The sequence below is a fragment of the Conger conger genome, chromosome 7, assembly GCF_963514075.1.
Source record: "Conger conger chromosome 7, fConCon1.1, whole genome shotgun sequence".
Taxonomy (NCBI): domain Eukaryota; kingdom Metazoa; phylum Chordata; class Actinopteri; order Anguilliformes; family Congridae; genus Conger; species Conger conger.
The window spans coordinates 35,516,338-35,531,194 of NC_083766.1; the positions used below are offsets into that span (position 1 = coordinate 35,516,338).

Below are 14,857 nucleotides of genomic sequence, written 5' to 3' on the forward strand. Positions count from 1 at the left end.
TTCACTTATCCCCTGAAAATTGAAGGTTTACTGATGCCATGGCATCTGCACTTTACTTGTATTCTGTTGAATTCTCAGTAAGTGAGGCTCAGGCTAGCTGGCATTAATGCCGATTTTGTATTTTGTGCAAAACTGAGGGCAGGACCAAGGCATCATGGGAGAGCCCAAGCAAGCCTTCGTTTATGGTTCTGGACATTAACTTATCATCTGACTGCATCTCATTTGATTCTGAAGACCATTTACAAACAAAAGGCCATTTCTAAACCTTCTGAATAAAGCTAATCGACCTATGGAGCTCCAGTTTGAGTCCTTCGAACCTGGAAATACTGATAAACTGAGTTCAGATGAACAGGAATGGGGAGGGCCGGTCTAGTATGAGGAAGGCATGAGCAGTAGGCGGTGTGGAAATAAGATACGTCAGCTTGACACACTGATGGCTTACCACAAGCAGAAGCTCGTTTCACACTGAAAAGCCAACCCGAGGCTGTTTGGGACAATCTTTCGGGTAAAATACTCCTTGGGTTTCAAATTACATTGAAAACATTTTAGAATCATTTCATTTTTTGTGCTGCTGGCTGCTGTTGCTGATGGTGATGATGATGGTGATGAAGATGATTATTTTCACTATTATTACTACTATAAAAGTTATCTACTCATAGTGTTTACTGTTCTTCTGATATAAAGGTTAAATGTGTTGCAGTACATTATATTGCTTTTGGCAATATTTATACATTTCCCACCAATACACCAATGCTGGAATCTGAGATAGAGGGACAATGAGAGAAGGAGGGAAAGACAGAGAGCGAGAGAAAAAAGTGAAAGAGAAAGGAACAATGAGAGACACAGGGAAAGACAGAGCGAGAGAAAAAGGTAGAGAAAGCAGGCTGCTCTTTCTCAGATCTCATGTCATGTTCCTGGCCCTGGAGGCCTCCAGGCCCATCTCTGTCAGTCCTTCTGCCTTTCGGGTGAGCTCTTCTGTGTGCGCTGGCAGGCTACATTCCACTGGCATGAAGTTAGCACACGCAATACGAGAATACGCATGACACGTGGAACATAATATCATAACCAGGGGTCAATTCCACTTTCATTTCAGTCAATTCACAAAATGAACAGAGACTATAAATGAGCTGAAAAAAAGCATATCGCCTTCCACAAGGATCTTTTCCTTTGGTGAACTGACCTACCGTATTAAAAACGGAGTTGACCCCCAACCCCGATCATAACCAATAAAATTCCCGCCATTTTGTATGAATGCGTTCACTTCACCTAGGCCACTCTATTGGAGCCAGTGATTGGATGGTTAGAATGGGTACTCTGTCCTTCCCTCAGTGGGCTGAGAGGCCAGGTGCTGTTTGAGAGTCACGGTTAGGACCGTCGGGCGCTGAAGACCCCTCACCTCGTTTCGTTTACGGCCCGTCCCCCGTTCCCGGGACTCCGTGGACCCTCGCGATGACGAGCTCCCGGTCGTGGAGCAGTTGCTGGACATCTGGCCCCGGGCGAGAAAGCTAGGCTTGTTGTACGGGACTATGTCTTCATCTGCCGATGACAACGATCACACCATTAGGGGGGCAAATTAGCCATCAGGCCAGTGTGAACTGCGTTTATCAAAAGTCATCTGACTAACTAGAAGTGACGGGACCCCTGTCTCTCTCCCGAGGATATGAGTGTCCTGCGAGTGCGTAGCTGGTCAGTGTGAAGGCCTGTCCGGTGCAGTCCGTATGTATTTGGATCGGTTATACAATTTCTGTTCCTCTGTAGTTCAGCACATTGGATTTGAAAAGGAGCAATGAATGTGAGGTTAAAGCACAGACTGTCACCTTTCATTTGAGGGCATTTACATCTATATCAGGTGATGCGTGTATGAATCACATACCTTTTGATTCACAGTCCCCCCTATTTTAGGGGACCAAAAGTAAATGGACGTTTGGCTTCTCAGCTGCTTCTGAATAGTCAAGTGTATTCAATGGCTTCCTCCGTGCAGGTCTAAGACACTTTCAGTATCTAGTCATGATTCTAGGATTCTGATTGCCTTTGGAGCCTATTATTGGCGTTTGTCAGCATGAGGACCGGAGTTGTGCCAATGACAGTCAAGGAAGCCATTATGGCTGAGAAATAAATAATAAAAATACTACGGAGACTACAGAGCCAAAAGAACAGAAATTGTACCTGTCCAAATACATACGGACGGCACTGTATGAACAAGCAGCCCATGCACATGCGTGTGTATTTTTAAAATAAATTTGTATTATTATTTGTATTATATTTTATTTTACAGCCTATGAAAAAATGATGTATTCTGGCCAGCTCAACATTGCTTGTTATTTTCTATTTGATAAGGGCTGGCTGAGTAACCGTGTTAGACACCAATATTTCACAGGGCAGAGTTGTCAATTCCTGCATGCCTTGAGCAAATAGCAAAAAGGGAGTACGCAGGATGGTGCGAAAATAAGTTTTACTTTTCTACCTAATGAGGCGGTTGCCCTTGGTACTGATAAGCAGACGCTGCAAATAATGTTTTTATTAGTACAGCAAGTGTGCTCTTTCTGCAAAAATAAAAACCCTGATAATTGGATTGAGTTTGAAGTGTTTTTCTGACTGGATTGCCTCTTTATTAGAAGACAAGGGTGTTTTTTTTCCTTTTTCCTTCCTTTCAACCCAACCTGTGCATGTTTAAAGTATTTGTGTTTCTGTGTGTCTATAAGTATATATCTTAGGATATAGTCTGAGTGTGAATGGCATGTGTGTGCGCGTGTATTTTTGTATGTGTGTATACACGTGTGTATGCATGTGTACCTGTGTGTGCCAGTTCGTGTGTGCGCGCATGTGTATGTGTGTGTATGTGCATGTGTACCTGTATGTGCCTGTTTGTATGTGTGTGTGCATGTGTGTGCATATGTGCAAGTGTACCTGTGTGCGCTTGTTTTTGTGTGTGTATGTGCTTATGTGTATGAGTACTTGTGTGTGCCTGTTTTATGTGTTTATGCATGTGTGTGCATATGTGCATGTTAACCTGTGTGTGCCTGTTTGTATGTGTGTGTGTGTGTGTGTGTGTGTATGTATGTGTGTGTGTATGTACACTGCATATCAAATGCATTCTTACCTTCTTTGCCTTCTTTGCGCCGCTGTGCCCCTCCTTTTCTGTGGGGGGTGCTGTGCATCGATGACACTGTGTTCCCTTCTCTGTCCAGTGAGGTCTGCCCGCAGTCCAGTGCCCCCTGGAGGGGCCGCAAGAGCTCGTCTTCAGGGGGGGGCTCGGGAGGTGGGGGGAGATCTGTGGAGACACGTGCGGTTACCGGTCTGCAACCGCACTAAGGGGACCGTGCCTTCCGTTCTGACCAGCGTTCGACAGCGCTACTCACCTCCTTGGTTCAGCTCTCTCCTGTACTGCCCGCTTTTGGAGGTCTTCTTTTTGGTTCTGGACTTCTGTCCTGGGGGTGTGTGTGTGTGTCCTGTGTTTGAGGGGCGGGCTCGGCCTGGGGGGGGGGGGGGGGGGGCGGGAGACATGATGACTACACATCCCACAATGCACCGAGGCTCAACACAGCAAAAGCGATTATACTGCAGTTTCTCCAACAAAACGATTTTGCTGGAAGAAACAGACATGCCCGGGAGAAATTCAAATGAAGCTTTTGCCATCAGGGTCCAATAAAACGAAGATTAAAACACAGCTGTAATTAACTGATCATTTTTCAAAGAATAGTCTACAGTTCCCTTCCCAAGCAGGAGTGATTTTGATAGGGTGCACTTTGTGTATTAAGGCACTGGTGTCTGCTTGATTACAGGCTGTGGAGGCATTGATTAATAGCGCACTGCAGTGGCATTGATTAGGTAATGCTCGCCAGGGCGAACGCAGGTGAGGAAGCAGAGAGACACGAACCTGCGCTGATGTTCTCTGTGCTCAGCGCTGCCCCCTGGCTGAGGTCTCGTCGGTGGGCAGCGCGCTGGGGGTTCCCCGCATCCGGTCCCTCGTGATGGGCCGAGAGGTTGGGGTTGGACTGGGTGAGGGGCGGGCTGGGGGCCCGCGGAACCGGGACCGGACCGCACGGCAACCGCCTGGAACAGGAACGGAGTCACCCGTGTCACAACGCAAAACCCGCCAACAGCCTTGTCATATTACATTACAGAGGCTCGGTGACGTACACCAGAGTTCGTAAACCATATCCAGGCACAAGTGAGCTGAAAGAATGACTACAGAGATAAGAACTTGGACCTTGTAGATTAGACCAAAGACAACTTCTCAATTTAGTGTTTACATACACAGCTTTCTCCCTTTGGAAAACTTTGCCTTTCATTTGCAAACTGAGCTGTAGTTATAAATGTTGTAAATGCAGCAGCTGCATTTACAGATCTCTTGCTGCCGTCACAATAACTAATGCCATTAGACTATGGGCACTTAGGCTCCATATGGTAAGACTGAAGAGTGCCTACTCTACTCTATATGTGTGCATTCAGCGGTTCACATTAAAGCTATTTCATCTGTACTTCAGGGCCCCGGGCTTTGTGCTATTTGTATTTCCTGCTGTGAGCTGGAGCTTTTAGTGAAAAAAACGAAAGAAAAAAACATCTTGTCTGTATCTATTTTAGTCTTATTGACCAATATCTAAACACTCTATGACGCATAGATCTTGAATCCAGCCTCAAGGAAATAAGAAGCCCTACGCAAATACATGGCACAGCAAAAGTTGTCCACATAGCCTTGGGTAGCGCGTATTTCCAAAAGTTTTTCCGTTCACTCAGAGAAGTCTTTTAAAGATTCGAGCACAATACATATACAGCTGAATACCGCTTAGCATTCATTCCGGGCGGGGCCGGGCGGGGCCGAGCCGGGCGGGGCTGAGCTGGGCGGGGCCGAGCCGGGCGGGGCCGGGCGGGGCAGGGCGGGGCGGAGCCGGGCGGGGCCGGGCGGGGCGGGGCGGAGCAGGGCGGGGCGGAGCCGGGTGGGGCTGAGCCGGGCGGGGCCGTACCGTGCCAGCTGCGGCGCGTCGAAGTGGTGCAGGCGCGGGATGTCCTCGCAGGGCCGGCCCTCTTCGCGCGGGGAGGGGGTGAGCGTGGCTGTGGACTGGTGGCTGTAGGAGGTGGCGGGGGAGGAGGGGTCCCCCCTCGGAGGCGGGGCAGGGCCGTCTTCCGGGACTTCGTCCATCAGATACGTCCGCTCTGGCAGCGGCGGACACCAGTCCTCTTCATCCGACCTTTGAGGAAGAAGGGGGGGGGCGGTTAGACACATGACCGTACGGGACTAGGTAAAGTATTTTCTCCTACACAGCAAAGAAAACTAAAAATACATTTAGAGTTAAAATCTTATTTCTTATTCGTTTTTTGCTAAAATAGATGAAAGACATTGCCAATGAGGTGAGAAAGTTTGACTCGTTTCAAGATTTCACACGTCAAGCAACTTAAAAGCAAGCTAACAGTTTCTACTTGAGAAAAAAAAAAAAGATCTAAGGTCTTATTACAAGTCTAAAATGGCTTGTTAAGACAGACAGTTTTTGTTGTGCAGCGTACCAGTGCATCTCTCACTGTATAATGTTCTGGTGTTTGAGTACTTCCATCATTGTTTTCGTACCTGCTGTTTTTCCATTAAAGCGCCTCTCAAAACAGGAACACTTGATATTTCCACTCTGGGAGGTGGAGGAGAGTAAATGAAACGGGGCAAACCGCTTTTCTCGTTTTTATGGAACTTAACCCCTGACATCAAGCATCAACAGCTTTGGGGGTTTTTTTCCCAGTAAACCTGTCCAATTAACCATTCACTGGGCTGTCATGTTTCATGGCTATTTGTTAGCATGGCAAAATCGCAGAGCCGTCATTGACCGTGTTTAAATGCGTCTCGCTACAACACACTCATCCCTCATACTCACACTTACACTCACACTCATCGCCACTGTAATGCAGCACCATCGGCTGGACAAAAGCCAACCAACGGCTGTAATTGGGACAAAGCGGGGAACGACTCCACCGCTAATTAGCATGAACAAAGGGATAATTATGTGCACTTACGCTGGCGTGTTTTTAAATGTTTACGTTAATACCATTCGTAATATTTATTTTCTTTTTCAAGTCAACGTTTGTGTTCAACTTCATAAATTGTGCTAAAATGGATATATTATGCTCGAAGAGATATTGTTCAAACCCAGCAATGTAGTTTTGTTGGCAGCCATCAGCAAGATGCATGTGCCTCCCCCTAAGGAAGCCTATTCATGTCTCAAAACAGGCCGTAGTCAGGCACTAGTTTAACAAACTGACTGGTGGCCGACATGCATCAATAAAGCTCCAACGTGAGAGGAACAGCATGGCCGCTGACCGTGGTGAACAGGTGACCATGATGCCAAGGTAATAGGTTATATAGAGACAAATGACAAGTCATGTGCAGGTACGCCGTACAAAGGTTGTTGAGAAAGATCACACTAAAGAACCAATGTGCCATATGATTAGCAATGAGTCTACAGCTACTCATTTTTAACAAGCATTGGCAAGTGTTATTTTTCACAACACATGGTACAACTCTAACAGTGGGAGTGTTAAAAACAACACTACTGAAAAGTGTAAGTTGAACAGCATGGCAATATCGATACATTGATTAATGTTAAATTTAGTGCCGCCTGAGTTGGTCTGACACAAATCTTTTCTGAAACAAATCAACATTTGGACCAGGAGGATGAATGATTTTGACAGATCCACTCAAGTTTAACTGAAGTTGCGCTTTCAACAGTTTAACTTAGTAACTTAGTCCTCCACAATTCATCAACAGCTTAACTAGGCAGCAGGTGAATCTATTGCAATTTGGTCCTAATGACGTCTGTGTCTCTTTAGCGCCGAGGGTCGATGGAATCGGTCGGTGGCATATCGATTTCCACCGTTTGTAGCCCAATTAGACAGACAGGCCTCTGGGCAGCAATATCTGAGGTGTTTTGAGCATTTAGATTTTAGGGCGACAGAAAAATGCGCAACAGGCACTTGAAAAGGCAGCCCACTCAATCGCACGCCTACAGAACCTGCAGATACCGAACGCGCTCTACTTCAAAATGACCTTTTCAGCGCGAAAAAGAGCAGGGGGGTACCTATTTTACCCTGCCGCAGAAATACGTACTGCTCAGAAACTCGTAAAACATGAAAAACCAGACGAGCGCTCGACAGCCTTCCCACGCACGGAGAGCAGGGCGAGGGAAGGCCGAAGGCGGGAGGTAATCAAATAAGGCAGAGCGTTAGCCGCGGGGGCTAAGGGAAGAGGTCAGAGCAGTTATCTTAAGTTCATCAAAGAATGTGAGAAGCACACTGTAGGCTAATGGCGGAAATCATGTCGGGTTACACGGCCGTGCCCGGCGGGCTGGAATAATGACATCGTTCTCCTCCCCGGAAAGGGAAGGAACGGTGGGGAAACGAGCCTGACACGGGCTAATGTCATTACCGCGCTAAACCACGTGAGGAGCCCTGTCGAAGCGGCCCGCTCGCTCCCGGTTATCTCCACCGTGCGGGACAGACCTGTCAGCCGCCGTTAAAAAGGCGCTGAGGTAAACGCGTGGCTGAGATCCCGGTGTCGGGGACGGCCCGTGGCAGAACGGCGTAACTCCATCTCTCCGCTCGGCGAGCCCGCACCCGCCTGCGATTCCGCCGCTTCAGCGCGGAGTTACGTTATTACCGTCCGTCAGCCGACGGGGTAAAAAACGCCACCTGAACTGGAGGGGCGGGGGGGGGGGGGGGGGGTGACGAGATGGCGGCTCGGCCACCGGAACCCGCCGGCTCACGAGACGAGGAGACAGCGAGACGGCATCTCCAAAACATCATTACGCCCTGTCAGACGAGATCAGGAGACGCAGGCCGGGGGAAGGGGGGGGGGGGGGAGCAGGCCGGGGGGAGGGAGCAGGTGGGGGGGGGCAGGTGACTGTTTGCCAAGACCCGACGGCAGAACCTGAGAAAATGCAGAACTGCTCGACTATGTCATCGAGTTTCATCGGAAATATGCGCTTCAAGTGCTCCAATATTTTAAAAAAACATGCATAAAAGCTTCTGTAATTACACCCTGAAGCTGGGTGCTGAGGCTGAACTGCATTAGCCAGGGTTGGCCAGCCAGCGTTCAATGTGCAGCTTCCATTATGGAAATGTCAAACGCATATAGATAATTAATATATCTTTTATGACTGTGCTTCTCTGATCGGTTGACACAGACTGAGCGCACACCCTCCACCTCCAAGTTCTGGGCTGGCTTTTTGCTTTCAGCAGGGCTCCGACTGGGTTAGGGCTGCCTGCAGTGTAGTGGTTCAGGTGAATGACTGGGACCCGCAAGGTCGGTGGTTCGATCCCCGGTGTAGCCACAATAAGATCCGCACAGCCGTTGGGCCCTTGAGCAAGGCCCTTAACCCTGCATTGCTCCAGGGGAGGATTGCCTCCTGCATAGCCTAATCAACTGTACGTCGCTCTGGACAAGAGCGTCTGCCAAATGCCATTAATGCAGTGGTGTCCAGTCTGATCCTAAAAGGGCCGATGTGGGTGCGGGTTTTTGTTTTAATCCAGCAGTAACACACCTGATTACACTAATGAACTAATCGTGGTCTTCAATCAAGACCTCGATGAGTAGAATCAGCTGTCTTAGTCCTGTGCTAAAACAACAACCTGCACACACACCGGCCCTTTCTGGATAAGATTGGACACCCCTGCATTACTGTAACGTAATGTAATGTAACGGCTCCCTGTCGTTGCTCTCACCCCAGGTCTTCGTCGTCGGCGTCTCTCTCCGCCCCCTCGGAGCAGGACTGCAGCTCGGCTGAGGTGGGGGGCGGCGGCAGCGCCTCCATCCAGTTCAGCGACGGGGTCTTCACCGGCTTCCCCATCGACTTCGGCTTCCCCTGTTTCCCTGCAACCGCACAAGTACCCAAAAACGTCCAACGTCTGACCTGACCTTACAACAATGTGAAGCAGTGAACTGCCTTAAAATAACAGCAGAACAATTACGTCCCTGCAACGAGGCAAGGCTCCAAATTTGAGTATCCTAAAACCTCTAAAGTCTTGATGCAAGCTTAGAACAATGCGAGGCATTTGTGTGATGTAAACTGTTAAAATAACAGTAACAAAACAATTTCATCCCTGCAAGTATCCAAATTTAGAGTATCCTGGAACATCTAATGTCTGACCCAACCTTACAACAATGTGAGGCACTTGCCTTAACACAATAAATTAGTGCTAGTCTCATATTGCCTTTCCAAAGGCAAAGAATGAGGTAAAAAGATCCACCATTTCGTGCAGAACAGCAACAGCGTTCCAGATGGCGTCTCCTTCTCTTTTCTCCCTAGCTCCATGAACAGGGTCTTCAGTAGCCATGGTAACAGAATAAAAATGTGGAAGGGAGGTGGTCCTACCGTTTTCCGCCCTGGACCGATCCGGCTGGGCGTACTGGGCCCCCGAGGGCCCCGGCTGGACCATCCAGTGGCCCCCTTCGTGCTCGGGGCTGCAGGGGGCCTGGCCGGAGAAGGGCATGACGGGGGTGGAGGCGTAGGGCGTGGTGTGCTGGGAGTAGGGCGTGCTGAAGCCTCGCAGGTCTTCGCTGGTGGGGTCGATGGTGCTGTAGATCGGGCCCTCGTTGGACCCAGAGCTGTACTTCTCATTCTGGTTCAGATAATTGGAGATCCCAGCTTCTGAGGAAAACGAAAACACACAGGGAATTTAGTGTGAGTGTGTGTGTGTGTGTGTGCCTGAGTGTGTGTGTTTTAAGTAATTGCAATAAAAAGAGCTCATTAATCACATTCAAAACAAGCGTTCAAAGCCCCGTTTAGTGCACTGACTAGCCGTCCTTAATTAGTTTGAACTCAATTTAGTATTTAACTCCTTAATTAGTTGAATTTTTTTTCTTCTTCTTTTTCAAGTCTACAGGTTACCTCATACTGGGTACAGTCACATATTATATGAGACCTAAGTTCCTGAATGCCACATTTCAGCTTCAAGCGATGAGCTATTTGAAACATCATGAGGCAAAAGAAGGTCATTTCAAAGCATGATGAACACACATTAATAAAGGCGAAAATCCCTTAAAAGTGACTGGCTGTTAAACAAGGACGTTATTTCAGCCAGGCATGTGAAGATGAGAAGGGCTTACCATTGTAGTATCTTTCCGTGGAGTCGTGCTTGCTGGTGCAGCAGTTGACCGAATCTTTTCCGCTGTGCACCAGGTTGGTGGTGGGCCAGGAGTCAGCCAGCCAGGGGTAGTTGCCCATGTTGTTACCCAGCATGCCTGGCCTGCAGAGAAGATAGAGTGACACGGCAGTCAGCGCCGCTGTGTCGTGTCCGGTAAACTCAACCGTCTTTCTGACTCGCACGCACGCAATGCAGACCGAGGCAGACCGCCAAACCTACCTTCCACTGAGTCCCGGCCCTTCTCCGTGGGGGAACCCGACTGCAGGAGACAGAGAAATGGGTCACCGCGGTTGGGGTGGGAATGCAGGGGGGTGCACCCCTGAGCAATGCGCCCAACCGAAACTGCTTCAGTAAAACACAACTTCTATGGACACTATGCTCTGCGAACACTCCAAAAACCCCAAAATAAGCATTTCAGACATAATAAGACAGCTTATTCTAAGACTTATTTTAAGACTTAAAATATTATTTCTAATAGTTTTTTGCTAAAGAATTATTGCCAATGAGGTACGACAGTTATGACTGGTTTTGGTGGGGGATGTACCTGCAGGGGTGTAGAGTGGGTTTAGGTGGGGGGTCTACCTGCAGGGGTGTAGAGTGGTTTTGGGTGGGGGGTCTACCTGCGGGCGTGTAGAGTGGTTTTGGTGGGGGTTTACCTGCGGGGGTGTAGAGTGGTTTTGGGTGGGGGGTCTACCTGCGGGCGTGTAGAGTGGTTTTGGTGGGGGTGTACCTGCAGGGGTGTAGAGTGGTTTTGGTGGGGGGTCTACCTGCGGGGGTGTAGAGTGGTTTTGGGTGGGGGTTTACCTGCAGGGGTGTAGAGTGGGTTTAGGTGGGGGTCTACCTGTGGGGGTGTAGAGTGGTTTTGGTTTGGGGGTCTACCTGCGGGCGTGTAGGCGAAGGAGGCGGTGTAGTGGCTCAGCTCCTTCCTCTTCTTGCGCCGGCAGTAGATCCACACGCTGAAGCCCATGAGGATTACCCAGCATGCCCCGCCGATGCCGGCGATGAAGGCCGGCTGCTTCACCACGTCCGTGATCTGCTCCGCCAGGCTCACGTTCTCATCTGGCTCAGCCGGGGCGGGGGTCTGCTCGGCAGGGAGCTCTGAAAGAGTCGGGGGGTGGGGGGGGGAGGGTATGGAGGTCAGCCTCTCTGCTTCGCATTTGACACTAAAAGTGAATCAGTCTGGCTGTTAGCCATAAGAAGTATAGTTAAAAATAGCCAGTCAAAAACAGCCAGTTAAAAACAAGCCAGTTAAAAACAAGCCAGTTAGAAATGCTAGCATGATGACGGTCAGGCAGAGGTCAGCGCTGTAAATCCTGGCTAATCTCACGGCGCGCTGTAATGAGGGAGAAGATATTCGCTCTCTGACCGACACCCAGTTATGGGCTGCTTCGCGTTTACGACAGCCAGACAGCTCGCTGAGCTCAGAAGCAGAGCGGACACGATGCCAGACGCCTGCATTCACTTCGTAAAGTTTTCATTTTGAAGGGAAGCGGTGCCACACCCATGCAGTTCCTACAGGTTCTGCTTGCCCGAGTCCTTGTCTGTTTAGGTTAGGTTTTTTTTTTTTTAATTGCTCTATCTGTTATTGCTATGTACAGTATGTCTGGATGTTTTTGTTATTCTTGTGTTCAATAAATAATTATTTACAAAAAACAAACAAACAAAAAAAGCGAACAGAACCTGTCGGAACTCGACAGGTGGACAGACAGAAGACTCTGTCTTCTGTTTCCACCTGTTTCCGCTTTCCTTTTAAATGAATTCTTTTTTGAATAAATGCAGGCTTATATTTCCCACCAGGGCTCTGATAGGGGAGACACTACACTAGGTATGAAAAGTGCAGAAAAAAGTACAAAGGCTTGTCGCGGAGGTGGTACCCTATAGGCACATTAAATTAAGCCCATTGCCACTGGATTAATAATTAATTTGTACCTTTTTTGTTTGTAAAAGGTGCTTATTTCTACCCAAAAGACCATTATTGTACCTTTCAAGGTACATTTGGGAAATGTGTTCTTTCAAGAAGAAAATTGAACCTGCACTGCTATGTTATTTCTGAGAGTGCATGACACACTGCTGAGGCGCTATGACTCACTGATGAGGACAGAAACAGGCTGACTGTGGGTGCCCACTCCCGCGCTGGTCACCGCGGCGACCTCCACCAGGTACACGACCCCGGGCATCAGGCCCTTCAGCACCGTCACCATGACGTCGCCCTCCACCGTCTTGTTGATGTGGTAGCGTGACTGTGTGTCGTTTCCGAGGCACCAGACCTGCCAAAAATCAGACGAAGTCAGGCAACGGTCCAACCCCCCTCTGGCTCATAATTAATAAGCCGCCCCGCCCACGCTGTCACACTAAAGAGGCTTACCCTGTACTCCTGGATGATTCCATTCTGCGCTTCGGCAGGGGGGGGCTCCCAGGAAACGCTGATGCTTGAGCTGTTGCTCATCTTCAATGTCGCTACGGTAACACTTTGAGGAGGGGCGCTTGGAACTTTAAAGAGGACAACAGTGGAGTTCAAGGTGAGAAACTTGGATAAAAGTGATTTATATTTACAAAAAAAATGCAGAATCTAGAAATGGGAGGAAACCCAGCAAATAATATTTTTATATCACAAAAAATAACACTCTGCATGTGGGAAATAAAACTGTAAGGCTGTGTTTGAAACCACATAGTACTCATACTATATTTCAATTAAAACGAGGCTGAAATTTTGTATGAGTAGTTTGCTAGCATGCGGTTTCGATTGCAGCCTAAGACAGGGCCAGTTTATGGAAGGGGCAAAATTAGAATGTGTCCAGAAAAAAGACTGAAGTTGTCCATTATCCGCTTTCAGTGCTAATTACAAGTGGCTAACAAAGCAGTTTCATTTTGTTAACTGTCCCTTTTACAACTGTCTCACTAACCAGTCTTCCAACCCCCCCGAGCCGAACATAAAGCCTCAGACCCCACCTTCCTCCGGCGTGCGGACCAGCAGAGGCTGGCTGTCCATGCCCTGGAACTCGTCGAAGTAGGGCCGGATCTTGATCTCGTACTCGGTGCCCTTGCGCAGGTCCGCGATGATGGCGCTGCGTTCGGGGGGCGCCTTCACGTCCTGAACCAGCCAGGAGCCGCCCGTGGGTCGGTACAGCAGCCGGTACCCCTGGATGTACTGGGACTGCCGGTCCACCTGGGGGGACAGCGGGGTCAAACTGGGTCAAAGACTGACTTTGCAGTGAGTGTGTGGGAGTACACTGCAAACATTGTTGTCTTAACAAACGTTCTTAGTCTTGTAATCAGATCTAAGATCTTATTTTTTTTCTCTCAACTAGAAAATATTATCTTGTTTTAAGTTACTATTTTCTCCCCCCATTGGAAAATCTCTCACCTAATTGGCAATTTTTTTGTCTCATTTAGCAAAAAATAAGATTTCAAGTCCAAATATAAGATTAAAAACTGACTTGTTTTTTGTTTTTTTTGCAGTGTACTGACACAATTCAGCTCTGAAAACTCAACAGCACACCACTTTCTGTACTTTAATCCAATTTAAGCATCCCACAGTCATTCATTTACTCATTCATTCATGTCTTAGTGGGGGACAAATATAGTTTGAGAGACTCAGGGGCAATTTCACTGAGGCTTTTAAATTCATAAAAGGGATTAACAGAGTGAACTACGGGAGATTCTTCAGGTTGAGTTCAATTAGCAGGGGGCATAAATGGAAATAGATTCTGCAAGTATTCTTTCGCACAGAGAGAGGTCTACATGTGGAATAGCTTGGCAGGTTATGTAGTGGAGGCAGAAACTCTGGAGGTTTTCAAGACCAGGCTTCATATAGCGATACATATCTACTTTGTTGGGAAACTAAGCATTTGGCAAACTTTAGAGGTAGGAAAATAGCCTATCCTCGTCATTACGTTATGTTATGTTATGTTATGCCTGACTGTCATGTTTGGAGTGAAGAACTTTACTATCACATGATGCAGCATGTTACAAGTCATTAGCAATGTTTCAGTTAGATGCAGCTTCCATGACTTAAAATGCATTTAATAATTTCACATTTTCTTTCAACTGTCGAAGCAGATTAAGCATTTTTAAAAAAATATATTTCACACAAGTAGACCTTCATTTTTGTCCGTCGCGCTCATCTACAGACGGCGGGTTGCTCAACATTTGGAATCAACGCTCAGACGAGGTCTCATAACGTAGCGGTTATATACTCCCGCCCCCTTTCCGATATCCCTATCCCTATCCCTCTTGTCTAACCCCTCAAAAAAATAAAATAATAAAAAATAGCACTTATGATGACTGTATGTTTAGAACAGCACTTCATGTGTATGTTACTAGTTATGGATGTGATGCTTTAACTTGTGGAAGAACCTATGCAACTTGTAAGTGCGCTTTGGATTAAAAGCGTCTGCCAAATGACTGAAATATAAAATGTAAAATGGTGGAAACACAGCGCGTCACACGGCAGTCGCCCGTAACTCACCGTCCAGGCCACCTGCACACTGGAGGCGGTCAGCACCGCCGGCTCCTGCAGCTGAACCGCCACCTCACCCAGCTCCCGCTGGACCTGCCTGTGGTCCACACCCTGGCCTGTGGGGCTCACGTCTGCGAGAAGATTCACAAAATTCACAAAAAAACCCCATCCTCCCACTCCCACTCCACGCACAGAGCACTGGGCGAGAATCCTGACTCACCCGCAGGTTTGTTATTACCGACAGAAATGATTACAGCCAGCAGCATCACCTCCCCG

General features: G+C 48.1%; 1 protein-coding gene across 1 annotated transcript in view; it reads right to left on the reverse strand.

Moving 5' to 3' along the window:
- robo3 (roundabout, axon guidance receptor, homolog 3 (Drosophila)) overlaps window positions 1–14,857 on the reverse strand; it is a 148,933-nt gene that overhangs the window by 1,677 nt on the left and 132,399 nt on the right. The window contains exons 13-26 of the mRNA XM_061247694.1: window positions 14,591–14,712; window positions 13,072–13,288; window positions 12,488–12,612; window positions 12,212–12,389; window positions 11,002–11,220; window positions 10,342–10,381; window positions 10,085–10,224; window positions 9,351–9,626; window positions 8,701–8,848; window positions 4,965–5,189; window positions 3,878–4,053; window positions 3,360–3,473; window positions 3,101–3,271; window positions 1,397–1,536 (exon numbers count right to left, since the gene is read on the reverse strand). Of these exons, the coding sequence (XP_061103678.1) occupies window positions 1,397–1,536; window positions 3,101–3,271; window positions 3,360–3,473; window positions 3,878–4,053; window positions 4,965–5,189; window positions 8,701–8,848; window positions 9,351–9,626; window positions 10,085–10,224; window positions 10,342–10,381; window positions 11,002–11,220; window positions 12,212–12,389; window positions 12,488–12,612; window positions 13,072–13,288; window positions 14,591–14,712 (2,291 nt within the window). The remainder of the gene's footprint in view (window positions 1–1,396; window positions 1,537–3,100; window positions 3,272–3,359; window positions 3,474–3,877; window positions 4,054–4,964; window positions 5,190–8,700; window positions 8,849–9,350; window positions 9,627–10,084; window positions 10,225–10,341; window positions 10,382–11,001; window positions 11,221–12,211; window positions 12,390–12,487; window positions 12,613–13,071; window positions 13,289–14,590; window positions 14,713–14,857) is intronic.